Source organism: Engystomops pustulosus, chromosome 7, assembly GCF_040894005.1.
Source record: "Engystomops pustulosus chromosome 7, aEngPut4.maternal, whole genome shotgun sequence".
NCBI lineage: Eukaryota > Metazoa > Chordata > Amphibia > Anura > Leptodactylidae > Engystomops > Engystomops pustulosus.
Window position 1 is genome coordinate 6,932,053 of NC_092417.1, and position 15,892 is coordinate 6,947,944.

A 15,892-nucleotide genomic window follows, 5' to 3' on the forward strand; every position below is an offset into this window, starting at 1 on the left:
CCGGCGATGGCGTCTACCGGAAGTCAGCCGTGTACATAAATAGCTGCGCGACGTTCTCCATAGCAACGTTTGCAAATAGCGGGCGCGGCCACGAGGCGACTGACGCATGCGCAGGAGGGAATGTGTGGAAGATGGCGCAGGATGCTGCGGTTGCTATGAAGTCCTGGAGGAGAAGGCCGTGATACTGGCACAACCCGACCACGACTACAGGTGAAGTGTATGCGGCATATACCGCCCGTACTGTATGTTATATATATACCCGACCCACTAATGTATCACATAGACCCCTCCTGTATATGACATATCCCCCTCCTCCTCCCCCTGTATATTACATATCCCCCTCCTCCTCCTCCTGTATATTACATATCCCCCTCCTCCTCCTGTATATTACATATCCTCCTCCTCCTCCTCCTCCTCCTCCTCCTCCTCCTCCTCCTCCTCCTGTATATTACATATCCTCCTCCTGTATATTACATATCCTCCTCCTGTATATTACATATCCTCCTCCTGTATATTACATACCCCCCTCCTCCTCCTCCTGTATATGACATATCCCCCTCCTCCCCCTGTATATGACATATCCCCCTCCTCCTCCCCCTGTATATGACATATCCCCCTCCTCCCCCTGTATATGACATATCCCCCTCCTCCCCCTGTATATTACATATCCTCCTCCTCCCCCTGTATATTACATATCCTCCTCCTCCCCCTGTATATTACATATCCCCCTCCTCCTCCTGTATATTACATATCCTCCTCCTGTATATTACATACCCCCCTCCTCCTCCTCCTGTATATGACATATCCCCCTCCTCCCCCTGTATATGACATATCCCCCTCCTCCTGTATATGACATATCCCCCTCCTCCTCCTGTATATTACATATCCCCCTCCTCCCCCTGTATATTACATATCCTCCTCCTCCCCCTGTATATTACATATCCTCCTCCTCCCCCTGTATATTACATATCCTCCTCCTCCCCCTGTATATTACATATCCTCCTCCTCCCCCTGTATATTACATATCCTCCTCCTCCCCCTGTATATTACATATCCTCCTCCTCCCCCTGTATATTACATATCCCCCTCCTCCCCCTGTATATTACATATCCCCCTCCTCCCCCTGTATATTACATATCCCCCTCCTCCCCCTGTATATTACATATCCCCCTCCTCCCCCTGTATATTACATATCCCCCTCCTCCCCCTGTATATTACATATCCCCCTCCTCCCCCTGTATATTACATATCCCCCTCCTCCCCCTGTATATTACATATCCCCTCCTCCCCCTGTATATTACATATCCCCCTCCTCCCCCTGTATATTACATATCCCCCTCCTCCCCCTGTATATTACATATCCCCCTCCTCCCCCTGTATATTACATATCCTCCTCCTCCCCCTGTATATTACATATCCCCCTCCTCCCCCTGTATATTACATATCCCCCTCCTCCCCCTGTATATTACATATCCCCCTCCTCCCCCTGTATATTACATATCCCCCTCCTCCTCCTGTATATTACATATCCTCCTCCCCCTCCTGTATATTACATATCCCCCTCCTCCCCCTGTATATTACATATCCCCCTCCTCCCCCTGTATATTACATATCCTCCTCCTCCCCCTGTATATTACATATCCTCCTCCTCCCCCTGTATATTACATATCCCCCTCCTCCCCCTGTATATTACATATCCCCCTCCTCCCCCTGTATATTACATATCCCCCTCCTCCCCCTGTATATTACATATCCCCCTCCTCCCCCTGTATATTACATATCCCCCTCCTCCCCCTGTATATTACATATCCCCCTCCTCCTCCTGTATATTACATATCCCCCTCCTCCTCCTGTATATTACATATCTCCCTCCTCCTCCTGTATATTACATATCCCCCTCCTCCTCCTGTATATTACATATCCTCCTCCCCCTCCTGTATATTACATATCCCCCTCCTCCTCCTGTATATTACATATCCCCCTCCTCCTCCTGTATATTACATATCCCCCTCCTCCTCCTGTATATTACATATCCCCCTCCTCCTCCTGTATATTACATATCCCCCTCCCTCCCCTGTATATTACATATCCCCCTCCTCCTCCTGTATATTACATATCCCCCTCCTCCTCCTGTATATTACATATCCCCCCTCCTCCTCCTGTATATTACATATCCCCCTCCTCCTCCTGTATATTACATATCCCCCTCCTCCCCCTGTATATTACATATCCCCCTCCTCCTCCTGTATATTACATATCCCCCTCCCCCTCCTGTATATTACATTTCCCCCTCTCTCTTATTACATATCCCCCTCCTCCCCCTGTATATTACATATCCCCCTCCTCCCCCTGTATATTACATATCCCCCTCCTCCCCCTGTATATTACATATCCCCCTCCTCCCCCTGTATATTACATATCCCCCTCCTCCTCCTGTATATTACATATCCCCCTCCCCCTCCTGTATATTACATATCCCCCTCCTCCTCCTGTATATTACATATCCCCCTCCTCCTCCTGTATATTACATATCCCCCTCCTCCCCCTGTATATTACATATCCCCCTCCTCCTCCTGTATATTACATATCCCCCTCCTCCTCCTGTATATTACATATCCCCCTCCTCCCCCTGTATATTACATATCCCCCTCCTCCTCCTGTATATTACATATCCTCCTCCTCCCCCTGTATATTACATATCCTCCTCCTCCTCCTGTATATTACAGATCCCCCTCCCTCCCCTGTATATTACATATCCCCCTCCTCCTCCCCCTGTATATTACATATCCCCCTCCCTCCCCCTGTATATTACATATCCCCCTCCTCCTCCTGTATATTACATATCCCCCTCCTCCTCCTGTATATTACATATCCCCCACCCCCTCCTCCTCCTGTATATTACATATACCCCTCCTCCTCCTCCTCCTGTATATTACATATTCCCCCCCCTCCTCCTGTATATTACACGTCCCCCTCCTCCTCCCTTATAGTGGCGGCGCTCTCTATAGGTTTCTATTATTAGTCGTCCCCTGAGATATAACCGGCGTTTTCTTTTCTCGTAGGCCGCAGAGATGTGAGGTGATAGCGGCGCCGGGATCTGCTGGTGACAATGAGGTACGCTCCGCCGTCCTGTGATCTGTACCTCCTGCCCGGTGCCCAGCGGCTCATGTACCCCCCTCTATCTCCCCGCAGGGCCCCCCTCTCCACAAGATCCGCCATGCCACAAGTCTGTGAGGCTCGGACTGGGCGGAGCCGTGACTCCCCCGCTGTGACGGGCAGGACGATCACCTCGCTGAGGACGGTCAGCCAGGAACGCTCCGCCTACTCCAGCACACTCTACACCAATGGCGGCAACAGCAGGCAGAAGTACCGCCCCCTCCCCCCGCCGCCTGCCCTGGAGGAGCGCGGGCGCAGCACCCAGAGGGGAGAATCCGTCAGTAAGAGGGGACCCATGAAAGCCAATCACATGATCAAAGTCACCGCTCCAACCACAACGACAAAGTCCATCACTCAGGCTCCTCCCACTGCTGGGCGTCTCGCTCGTTCTAAATCTGTCAGCCACATGGACCTGAGCTCCACCAAAGACAAGATGGAGGACGGAGGGGCGGAGCTTATCCCGGCTGCAGGCAGACAGCGGAGCGCGTCCTCCCACCGCAAACCGCCACTAGATAGCGCCGTCCTGAGGAGGAGCAGCTCGCTACGGAGACTAGGAGCACTGCCCAGCCTGGACCCGCCCCCGAAACTGGGCACTGCTCCTCGTAATGACCTCAGGAAACCCCCTCTAAGGAAACAGGACTCCTCCCAGCCCCGTCAAGGAAGCCCCCCACCAGCCAGCGAGCCCCCCAGTATCACTGTGGTCAAGGCCCCGGCGTCTCCTGTAAGTATCGCACGTGCCGCAGCGTTGTGAGCCCCATCCCCGCTGTACATGCGGTGCTCCTGCCGCCCCGGCTCCCTGGTGCCCTCCTGGTTGTGCCCGCTGTTACTATGTATGTTACTATCAGATGCCAAGGTCGCAGAGTCGTCCCTGTGTGCCGGGAGCGTGCGCCCCTCCCCCGCCAGCTAATTAATCCTCAGGAGATGAGCCGGCTGAGGCACCTTGACAATCCGCTGAGAGGACGAGGGCTGCAGAGCGCTCCTGAGAGCGGGCACACCAGGCGGGCACCTCACCATGCCCGGGCTGCAGGGAGAGGGGCTGGTGGAGCTGCAGCGCACCCTGGCCGACAGGAAGGACGGGAAGAGGGTGGATATAGCCGAGTCTGTGCTCCATAGCGCCATGATGGGGCTCCTGCTCATGACCAGCCAGGTAACGCCAGGGAGGGGGTGATGCCAGGGGGTCCGGGCACAGAGGACTTCCGCTGCTGCTAAACCCTGATGGCTTCTCTCTTCACAGCCCCCTCCGCCCCTCGGCTCCGGCCACGTGGGACTGCGCAATCTAGGCAACACGGTGAGTGCCAGCCATACCGCATACACACTGCACGGGTGCCCCCCGCCGCACCTCACACACACACACACACTGCACGGGTGCCCCCCGCCGCACCTCACACACACACACTGCACGGGTGCCCCCCGCCGCACCTCACACACACACACACACACACACTGCACGGGTGCCCCCCGCCGCACCTCACACACACACACACACACTGCACGGGTGACCCCCGCCGCGCCTCACACACATACACACACACTGCACGGGTGCCCCCCGCCACGCCTCACACACATACACACACACTGCACGGGTGACCCCCGCCGCGCCTCACACACATACACACACACTGCACGGGTGCCCCCCGCCGCACCTCACACACATACACACACACACACACACACACACACACTGCACGGGTGCCCCCCGCCACGCCTCACACACATACACACACACTGCACGGGTGCCCCCCGCCACGCCTCACACACATACACACACACTGCACGGGTGACCCCCGCCGCACCTCACACACATACACACACACACACTGCACGGGTGCCCCCCGCCACGCCTCACACACATACACACACACTGCACGGGTGCCCCCCGCCACGCCTCACACACATACACACACACTGCACGGGTGCCCCCCGCCGCACCTCACACACATACACACACACACACTGCACGGGTGCCCCCCGCCACGCCTCACACACATACACACACACTGCACGGGTGCCCCCCCCCCACCTCACACACACACACACACACACACACACACACACACTGCACGGGTGACCCCCGCCGCGCCTCACACACACACACATACACACACACTGCACGGGTGCCCCCCGCCACGCCTCACACACATACACACACACTGCACGGGTGCCCCCAGCCGCGCCTCACACACATACACACACACTGCACGGGTGCCCCCCGCCACGCCTCACACACACACATACACACACACTGCACGGGTGCCCCCCGCCGCACCTCACACACATACACACACACTGCACGGGTGACCCCCGCCGCGCCTCACACACATACACACACACTGCACGGGTGACCCCCGCCGCGCCTCACACACATACACACACACTGCACGGGTGACCCCCGCCGCGCCTCACACACATACACACACACTGCACGGGTGACCCCCGCCGCGCCTCACACACACACTGCCCCCTGCTGGTGGCTTCTCATCTCTTGTTGCGCTTCTCCCCCTGCAGTGTTTCCTGAACGCCGTCCTCCAGTGTCTGAGCAGTACACGACCTCTGCGGGATTATGTCCTGCGCCATGAATATCGCCAGGACCAACCGGCCAGCAGCAGGACCCCGCAGGAGCTCACCGAGGGTACGTCCCCGTATATACACCCCGGCAGAGCCATGACGTGATACACGTCCACACATATCCATATCAAATATCCCAAGTGTTTTACAAGAATACCCACCTAGGTGGCGCCGCTGAGCATCGTACATGATAATTACCTTATTTCTTCCTTTCAGCCTTTGCTGATGTTGTTGCCTCATTATGGAGCCCAGAGGCCCCGGACGCTGCCAACCCAACACGACTCAGAGCCGTCTTCCAAAAATACTTCCCTTCTTTTACAGGGTACAGGTGAGATCCCCATAATATGGTGTCACCGCTGCTCTCTAGTGATGGATAGGCTGTATTCTCAGTGATGGCACCGCTGCTCTCTAGTGATGGATAGGCTGTATTCTCAGTGGTGTCACCGCTGCTCTCTAGTGATGGATAGGCTGTATTCTCAGTGATGGCACCGCTGCTCTCTAGTGATATATAGGCTGTATTCTCAGTGATGGCACCGCTGCTCTCTAGTGATGGATAGGCTGTGCTCTCAGTGATGGCACCGCTGCTCTCTAGTGATGGATAGGCTGTATTCTCAGTGATGGCACCGCTGCTCTCTAGTGATGGATAGGCTGTATTCTCAGTGATGGCACCGCTGCTCTCTAGTAATGGATAGGCTGTGCTCTCAGTGATGGCACCGCTGCTCTCTAGTGATGGCTCCGCTGCTCTCTAGTGATGGATAGGCTGTATTCTCAGTGATGGCACCGCTGCTCTCTAGTGATGGATAGGCTGTATTCTCAGTGATGGCACCGCTGCTCTCTAGTGATGGATAGGCTGTATTCTCAGTGATGACACCGCTGCTCTCTAGTGAGGGATAGGCTGTATTCTCAGTGATGGCACCGCTGCTCTCTAGTGAGGGATAGGCTGTTTTCTCAGTGATGGCACCGCTGCTCTCTAGTGATGGATAGGCTGTATTCTCAGTGATGGCACTGCTGCTCTCTAGTGAGGGATAGGCTGTATTCTCAGTGATGGCACCGCTGCTCTCTAGTGATGGATAGGCTGTATTCTCAGTGATGGCACCGCTGCTCTCTAGTGATGGATAGGCTGTATTCTCAGTGATGACACCGCTGCTCTCTAGTGATGGATAGGCTGTATTCTCAGTGATGGCACCGCTGCTCTCTAGTGATGGATAGGCTGTATTCTCAGTGATGGCACCGCTGCTCTCTAGTGATGGATAGGCTGTATTCTCAGTGATGGCACGGCTGCTCTCTAGTGATGGATAGGCTGTATTCTCAGTGATGGCACCGCTGCTCTCTAGTGATGGATAGGCTGTATTCTCAGCGATGGCGCCGCTGCTCTCTAGTGATGGATAGGCTGTATTCTCAGTGATATTACCACTGCTCTCTAGTGATGGATAGGCTGTATTCTCAGTGATATTACCACTGCTCTCTAGTGATGGATAGGCTGTATTCTCAGTGATGGCACCGCTGCTCTCTAGTGATGGATAGGCTGTATTCTCAGTGATGGCACTGCTGCTCTCTAGTGATGGATAGGCTGTATTCTCAGTGATGGCACCGCTGCTCTCTAGTGATGGATAGGCTGTATTCTCAGTGATGACACCGCTGCTCTCTAGTGATGGATAGGCTGTATTCTCAGTGATGACACCGCTGCTCTCTAGTGATGGATAGGCTGTATTCTCAGTGATGGCACCGCTGCTCTCTAGTGATGGATAGGCTGTATTCTCAGTGATGGCACCGCTGCTCTCTAGTGAGGGATAGGCTGTATTCTCAGTGATGGCACCGCTGCTCTCTAGTGAGGGATAGGCTGTATTCTCAGTGATGGCACCGCTGCTCTCTAGTGATGTATAGGCTGTATTCTCAGTGATGGCTCCGCTGCTCTCTAGTGATGGATAGGCTGTATTCTCAGTGATGGCTCCGCTGCTCTCTAGTGATGGATAGGCTGTATTCTCAGTGATGGCACCGCTGCTCTCTAGTGATGGATAGGCTGTATTCTCAGTGATGGCACCGCTGCTCTCTAGTGAGGGATAGGCTGTATTCTCAGTGATGGCACCGCTGCTCTCTAGTGAGGGATAGGCTGTATTCTCAGTGATGGCACCGCTGCTCTCTAGTGAGGGATAGGCTGTATTCTCAGTGATGGCACCGCTGCTCTCTAGTGAGGGATAGGCTGTATTCTCAGTGATGGCACCGCTGCTCTCTAGTGAGGGATAGGCTGTATTCTCAGTGATGGCACCGCTGCTCTCTAGTGATGGATAGGCTGTATTCTCAGTGATGGCACCGCTGCTCTCTAGTGATGGATAGGCTGTATTCTCAGTGATGGCACCGCTGCTCTCTAGTGATGGATAGGCTGTATTCTCAGTGATGGCACGGCTGCTCTCTAGTGATGGATAGGCTGTATTCTCAGTGATGGCACCGCTGCTCTCTAGTGAGGGATAGGCTGTATTCTCAGTGATGTCAGGCTGTCTATCCTCTCAGCCAGCAGGATGCTCAGGAATTTCTCAAGTTCTTCATGGACAGAATTCACTCGGAGATTAACAGGAAGTGTCGGAAGACTCCCAGCATCCTTTCTGATAGGCGCCGCTCTGTGTGTGCGGAGCCGCAGGACTCTCTCAGGTAGGGGGTGTGGTTTATTTTGTAATCTCTGTAGTGATTGGCTCACAGTGGGGGAGGGTTAATCACGGATCTGTTTCCTCAGTGACGATGAAAGAGCCAATCAGATGTGGAAGAAATACCTGGAGCGGGAGGACAGTAAGGTGGTGGGTAAGTGTTCTACTCCAGTCACATCCAGAGCTGCAGCTGAGGTCCCTGTGAATTCACCCTTAGTGTGACACGAGATCGCAGCTCTGAGGGTGACCCAGGATTGTGTCTCCTCTCCTGCAGATCTCTTCGTGGGGCAAATGAAGAGCTGCCTGAGGTGCCAGTCCTGCGGATACCGCTCCCCAACATTCGAGGTGTTCTGTGACCTGTCCCTCCCCATCCCCAAGGTGAGCAGGAAGCCCAACTGTGGTGTTACATAGGACTGCAGGTCACATCTACTACATGATCTGTACTCAGAGATATCACTGTGTTATCTGTGGTGTTACATAGGACTGCAGGACACATCTACTACATGATCTATACTCAGAGATATCACTGTGTTATCTGTGGTGTTACATGGGACTGCAGGACACATCTACTACATGATCTGTACTCAGAGATATCACTGTGTTATCTGTGGTGTTACATAGGACTGCAGGACACATCTACTACATGATCTGTACTCAGAGATATCACTGTGTTATCTGTGGTGTTACATAGGACTGCAGGACACATCTACTACATGATCTGTACTCAGAGATATCACTGTGTTATCTGTGGTGTTACATAGGACTGCAGGGCACATCTACTACATGATCTGTACTCAGAGATATCACTGTGTTATCTGTGGTGTTACATAGGACTGCAGGACACATCTACTACATGATCTGTACATAGGACTGCAGTTCTGGTCACTTTGTACAGTATTAACCCCTTCTCCTCTTCTCTGTGCAGAAAGGCTTCAGTGGTGGTAAAGTTTCCCTTCTGGATTGCTTCAGTCTCTTCACGAAGGAGGAGGAGTTGAATTCTGAGAATGCCCCGGTAATTTGGATTTTGCTGCCCCCCTGTGTCTGTGTCGCCCCCTGTGTCTGTGCTGCCCCCCGGTGTGGCCCCCCGGTGTCAGCGTCCTGTAATAACCTATACTCATCTGTGATCGCTGCCCCATTGTCTCGCCCCCCTGTGTCTGTGTCCTGTAATAACCTATACTCCTCTATGACAGATCTGTGATCGCTGCCCCCCTGTGTCGCCCCCCGGTGTCTGTGTCCTGTAATAACCTATACTCCTCTATGACAGATCTGTGATCGCTGCCCCCCTGTGTCGCCCCCCAGTGTCTGTGTCCTGTAATAACCTATACTCCTCTATGACAGATCTGTGATCGCTGCCCCCCGGTGTCTGTGTCCTGTAATAACCTATACTCCTCTATGACAGATCTGTGATCGCTGCCCCCCTGTGTCGCCCCCCGGTGTCGGCGTCCTCTAATAACCTATACTCCTCTATGACAGATCTGTGATCGCTGCCCCCCTGTGTCGCCCCCGGTGTCAGCGTCCTGTAGTAACCTATACTCCTCTATGACAGATCTGTGATCGCTGCCCCCCGGTGTCTGTGTCCTGTAATAACCTATACTCCTCTATGACAGATCTGTGATCGCTGCCCCCCTGTGTCGCCCCCCGGTGTCAGTGTCCTGTAATAACCTATACTCCTCTATGACAGATCTGTGATCGCTGCCCCCCGGTGTCAGCGTCCTGTAATAACCTATACTCCTCTATGACAGATCTGTGATCGCTGCCCCCCTGTGTCGCCCCCCGGTGTCAGCGTCCTGTAATAACCTATACTCCTCTATGACAGATCTGTGATCGCTGCCCCCCGGTGTCGCCCCCCGGTGTCTGTGTCCTGTAGTAACCTATACTCCTCTATGACAGATCTGTGATCGCTGCCCCCCTGTGTCGCCCCCCGGTGTCTGTGTCCTGTAATAACCTATACTCCTCTATGACAGATCTGTGATCGCTGCCCCCCTGTGTCGCCCCCCAGTGTCTGTGTCCTGTAATAACCTATACTCCTCTATGACAGATCTGTGATCGCTGCCCCCCTGTGTCACCCCCCGGTGTCTGCGTCCTGTAATAACCTATACTCCTCTATGACAGATCTGTGATCGCTGCCCCCCTGTGTCACCCCCCGGTGTCTGCGTCCTGTAATAACCTATACTCCTCTATGACAGATCTGTGATCGCTGCCCCCCTGTGTCGCCCCCCGGTGTCTGCGTCCTGTAGTAACCTATACTCCTCTATGACAGATCTGTGATCGCTGCCCCCCTGTGTCGCCCCCGGTGTCAGCGTCCTGTAATAACCTATACTCCTCTATGACAGATCTGTGATCGCTGCCCCCCTGTGTCGCCCCCCTGTGTCTGTGTCCTGTAATAACCTATACTCCTCTATGACAGATCTGTGATCGCTGCCTCCCTGTGTCGCCCCCCGGTGTCAGCGTCCTGTAATAACCTATACTCCTCTATGACAGATCTGTGATCGCTGCCCCCCGGTGTCAGCGTCCTGTAGTAACCTATACTCCTCTATGACAGATCTGTGATCGCTGCCCCCCGGTGTCAGCGTCCTGTAGTAACCTATACTCCTCTATGACAGATCTGTGATCGCTGCCCCCCGGTGTCGCCCCCCGGTGTCAGCGTCCTGTAGTAACCTATACTCCTCTATGACAGATCTGTGATCGCTGCCCCCCTGTGTCGCCCCCCGGTGTCTGTGTCCTGTAATAACCTATACTCCTCTATGACAGATCTGTGATCGCTGCCCCCCTGTGTCGCCCCCCGGTGTCTGTGTCCTGTAATAACCTATACTCCTCTATGACAGATCTGTGATCGCTGCCCCCCTGTGTCGCCCCCCGGTGTCTGTGTCCTGTAATAACCTATACTCCTCTATGACAGATCTGTGATCGCTGCCCCCCTGTGTCGCCCCCCGGTGTCTGTGTCCTGTAATAACCTATACTCCTCTATGACAGATCTGTGATCGCTGCCCCCCTGTGTCGCCCCCCGGTGTCTGTGTCCTGTAATAACCTATACTCCTCTATGACAGATCTGTGATCGCTGCCGGCAGAGGACGCGGAGCAGTAAGAAGCTGAGCATCCAGCGCTTCCCCCGCATCCTGGTCCTACGTATCCTGTCAGCCCTGTAGGGGGCGCTGTCTAGGGACTAGATCCGCCTCCAGGTTTTGCTTTTCCTTAACCCTTTGCCTCCCAGACCTGAACAGGTTCTCCAGCACCCGCTTCTCCATTAAGAAGTGCTCGGTGCTCGTGGACTTCCCGCTGCACAGACTCAACCTCAAGGAATTTGCCAGCGAGAAAGCGGGTAAGTGGGCGGAGCCACTGCAGGGGTAGCTTTCACTTATGGGATATCCCATAATCCCCCTGCCTGCTGAGGATCCCCGGCTATTAGTGTCAAGGTCTCACCAGTCAAGATTAAGAAAATGCGGATTACTCCAGGAACAGCTAATTATAGGCCCTGGGGAGGAAGGGGTTAACTGCTTATATAATATACAGTAGGCGGATCATGTGACCGTGACATTATCATGTAGCCGGGGTAGTGAATGGGTTAATGTCTTCTTCCCTGGTTGTCAGGGGGTAGTAAATGGGTTGATGCCCAGTGGTCGGGGGGGGGGGGGGAATGGGTTGGTACCATGTGGTGAATGGGTGGAGGCCGGGTGGTCAGGGGGGGGGGAAGGCGAATGGGTCGATGTCGGGTGGTCAGGGGGGGGGAGGGGGAGAGGAGAATTGGTTCGATGCCTTCTTCCCTGGTGGTCCGGGGGTAGTTACAGGGCAGTGAAATGGCAGATGCTTTCTCAGCGTTGAGGGGTAAACTACTTCTCCTAAAAGGAAGTAACTGAACCTGAGCGCTCACACAGGGAGCGGTTAGAGACAGATTTGGTCAGTGAGCTTACACTCTAATCTGTTGTGTTGCAGGGAGCCCGGTCTACAACCTCTACGCCCTGTGCAATCACTCGGGCAGCGTGCATTATGGACACTACACGGCCTACTGTAAGGACCAATCAGGATGGTTCTCATACAATGACTCCCGGTAAGTGCCCTCCCCCTAATTTCCGTCCTTGTAGTTGCCCTCCCCATACCTGCCCCCCAGGGTAACTCCTCCTTCCCTCCCGCAGGGTCAGCGCCATCAGCGAGGGTCAGGTACAGTCCAGCGAGGCCTACGTCCTGTTCTACGAGCTTGAGGAGGCCGGCCTGAAGAAGTGAGGCTCCTCAGGGGTGGAGCTTCTGTTACATATCAGCCAATCGGCTTGTCCGCTGCTCTCCAGGAGGATCCTATGATGGAAGCAATAGACTGCGCTGTGCACTGGTCTAAATATTTCAGACAGACTGATTGACGTCATGAGTCCGGAGGATGCTGACGGACGGAGGACTACAACTCCCAGCCGCCTCACTAATAGAGAATTTCTGCTCAGTGCTTACTGCAGCTTTAATCCAATATGGCCGACTCTTTAGTCCATATGGGGCGTGCTCCCCAAACCTTCATAGTCTTTATAGTCCAGTCTGGGAGTGGGATCCAGGCCAATATGGCCGCCATTACAGCGGTAGTCACCCAGCTTTTCTAGGTCTCTGAATGGTAACCTGTCCTGATGAAGCTGTAATAGAGGAGGTCACCCAGCTCTCCCAGGAATAGATGCAAGAATGGACTATCCTGAAGAGGATGAGAGGGACCCCCAGCAATAATCCAGCCCCTGCTCCCATCACTGTGTAACCCCTTACATGCTGCAGCCTCTTTGTTACGTGTTTTTATGGAATATTTTTGGTACAGAGACATTTCTATACGAGATCCCGGCAGACGATTTCCAGGACGTCTCCGAGGACAGAAGAGGAGCTACGAGTAAATTCTTATAAAACCCTAGAACCGCGTCCATGTGTTCTTACCGTGAGTGTCCCCAGGGGGCAGTGCAGGGGTATAGAGTGTCCTGGATGCTGTAAGTAGCTCTGGGGTATCCTGTAGTGTAGCTTCCCAGGGTGTAGTTACAGCTGTGTCCAGCAGAGGGCGCTCTGTTATCATGTAGTACACAGGTCACATGACTTACCTCCTGCTGCACAGTAAGTGATCCCCCGCCAGGCTCCTCCGGGAGACGTGAAAGCTTTTCTGTACAGTTTATCTACATTTCACATAGAAACCGCTCCCCGTTGGCTGCGATTACAGCTCTGAGAGATCCGCGGCTATCAGATAAAATACTCCGCGCTGTCGTCTCCAAGCAGGAACCCGATGGCTTCAAAGTTCTCGGGGTTATAATGGAAAACAATCGCGTTAAACCTCTTAACCGGATAACGGGTACAGACCTATTACAGAAGACCCCCGGACCCCCAAGAGCGGGCCGGGACCTCTGAGGCTCGTCTATGATCTCTGCCCGCACACACTGTGCCACTGTGGTGTCGCAGCCACGTGACATCATGGTGTGTGCACGGGAAGAGAGCATAGACCTGACTCGTAGCGCTGTGCCAGGAAGAGAAGATGGAGGTAAGTATATTGTTTTATTCTTATAAATGGCTCCTCTCTGGACATGTCACAAATGGGGGAGCTCTGCTGGACGTTATTAGTGAGAGGAGGCTGCTGCTGCTGGGACATGTTACTAGTGAGGGGAGGCCGCTGCTGCTGGGACTTGTTACTAGTGAGGGGAAGCCTCTGCTGTTGGACATGTTATTATTGAGGGGAGGCTGCTGCTGATGGACATGTTACTAGTGAGGAGAGGCCGTAGCTGCTGGACATATTATTAGCAAGGGGAGGGGGCTGCTGGCACATGTTATTGGTGAGGGGAGGTCGCTGCTGCTGGGACATGTTATTGGTGAGGGGAGGTCGCTGCTGCTGGGACATGTTATTAGTGAGGGGAGGCCGTTGCTGGGGACATGTTATTAGTGAGGGGAGGCCGTTGCTACTGGACATGTTATTAGTGAGGGGAGGCCGTTGCTACTGGACATGTTATTAGTGAGGGGAGGCCGGTGCTACTGGACATGTTATTAGTGAGGTGTGGCTGCTGCTGGGACATGTTATTAGTGAGGGGAGGAGGCTGCTGCTGGGGACATGTTATTAGCGAGGGGAGGAGGCTGCTGCTGGGGACATGTTATTAGCGAGGGGAGGAGGCTGCTGCTGGGGACATGTTATTAGCGAGGGGAGGCTGCTGCTGGGGACATGTTATTAGCGAGGGGAGGCTGCTGCTGGGGACATGTTACTAGCGAGGGGAGGCTGCTGCTGGGGACATGTTACTAGCGAGGGGAGGCTGCTGCTGGGGACATGTTACTAGCGAGGGGAGGCTGCTGCTTCTGAACATGTGATTAGCGAGGGGAGGCTGCTGCTGCTGAACATGTTATTAGTGAGAGGAGGCTGCTGCTGCTGGGACATGTTACTAGTGAGGGGAGGCCGCTGCTGCTGGGACTTGTTACTAGTGAGGGGAAGCCTCTGCTGTTGGACATGTTATTATTGAGGGGAGGCTGCTGCTGATGGACATGTTACTAGTGAGGAGAGGCCGTAGCTGCTGGACATATTATTAGCAAGGGGAGGGGGCTGCTGGCACATGTTATTGGTGAGGGGAGGTCGCTGCTGCTGGGACATGTTATTGGTGAGGGGAGGTCGCTGCTGCTGGGACATGTTATTAGTGAGGGGAGGCCGTTGCTGGGGACATGTTATTAGTGAGGGGAGGCCGTTGCTACTGGACATGTTATTAGTGAGGGGAGGCCGGTGCTACTGGACATGTTATTAGTGAGGTGTGGCTGCTGCTGGGACATGTTATTAGTGAGGGGAGGAGGCTGCTGCTGGGGACATGTTATTAGCGAGGGGAGGAGGCTGCTGCTGGGGACATGTTATTAGCGAGGGGAGGAGGCTGCTGCTGGGGACATGTTATTAGCGAGGGGAGGCTGCTGCTGGGGACATGTTACTAGCGAGGGGAGGCTGCTGCTGGGGACATGTTACTAGCGAGGGGAGGCTGCTGCTGGGGACATGTTACTAGCGAGGGGAGGCTGCTGCTGGGGACATGTTACTAGCGAGGGGAGGCTGCTGCTGCTGAACATGTGATTAGCGAGGGGAGGCTGCTGCTGCTGAACATGTGATTAGCGAGGGGAGCAGGCTGCTGCTGAACATGTGATTAGCGAGGGGAGCAGGCTGCTGCTGGGACATGTGATTAGCGAGGGGAGGCTGCTGCAGCTGGACATGTTATTAGCGAGGGGAGCAGGCTGCTGCTGGGACATGTTATTAGCGAGGGGAGCAGGCTGCTGCTGGGACATATTAGCGAGGGGAGCAGGCTGCTGCTGGGACATTATATTACACAGTAGCGGCTGCGTTTTTCTTCCTAGGCTTATATTCAAGTCAATAAGTTTCCCTTTTTTGGGGTGAAATCAGGTTCCTTTGCTTACACCGGGTTCGGCTTATACTTGAGTATATACAGTATATTTATGTATATACTTTCCTCATCGTGAAAAGGTCAAAGACGAGGGGACATTATCGCTGTGTGGGGGCTTACGCCACAACGACCTTCACATATCTTGGAAGATTGTCCCCACAAATAAATATTGGGAAA

At 54.1% G+C, this 15,892-nt stretch overlaps 1 protein-coding gene across 1 annotated transcript; it reads left to right on the plus strand.

Annotated features, from left to right (window-relative positions):
- The first annotated feature begins 55 nt into the window (after positions 1–55).
- USP21 (ubiquitin specific peptidase 21) lies at positions 56–13,233 on the plus strand. The gene is made up of 14 exons (XM_072114570.1): positions 56–210; positions 3,063–3,114; positions 3,193–3,877; positions 4,391–4,444; positions 5,662–5,785; positions 5,938–6,049; positions 8,230–8,367; positions 8,450–8,514; positions 8,635–8,738; positions 9,286–9,372; positions 11,408–11,486; positions 11,572–11,679; positions 12,291–12,405; positions 12,491–13,233. The coding sequence occupies exons 2-14, from the start codon at positions 3,110–3,112 to the stop codon at positions 12,576–12,578; spliced, it is 1,764 nt and encodes a 587-aa protein (XP_071970671.1). The 5' UTR covers positions 56–210; positions 3,063–3,109; the 3' UTR covers positions 12,579–13,233.
- The last annotated feature ends 2,659 nt before the right edge of the window (positions 13,234–15,892 follow it).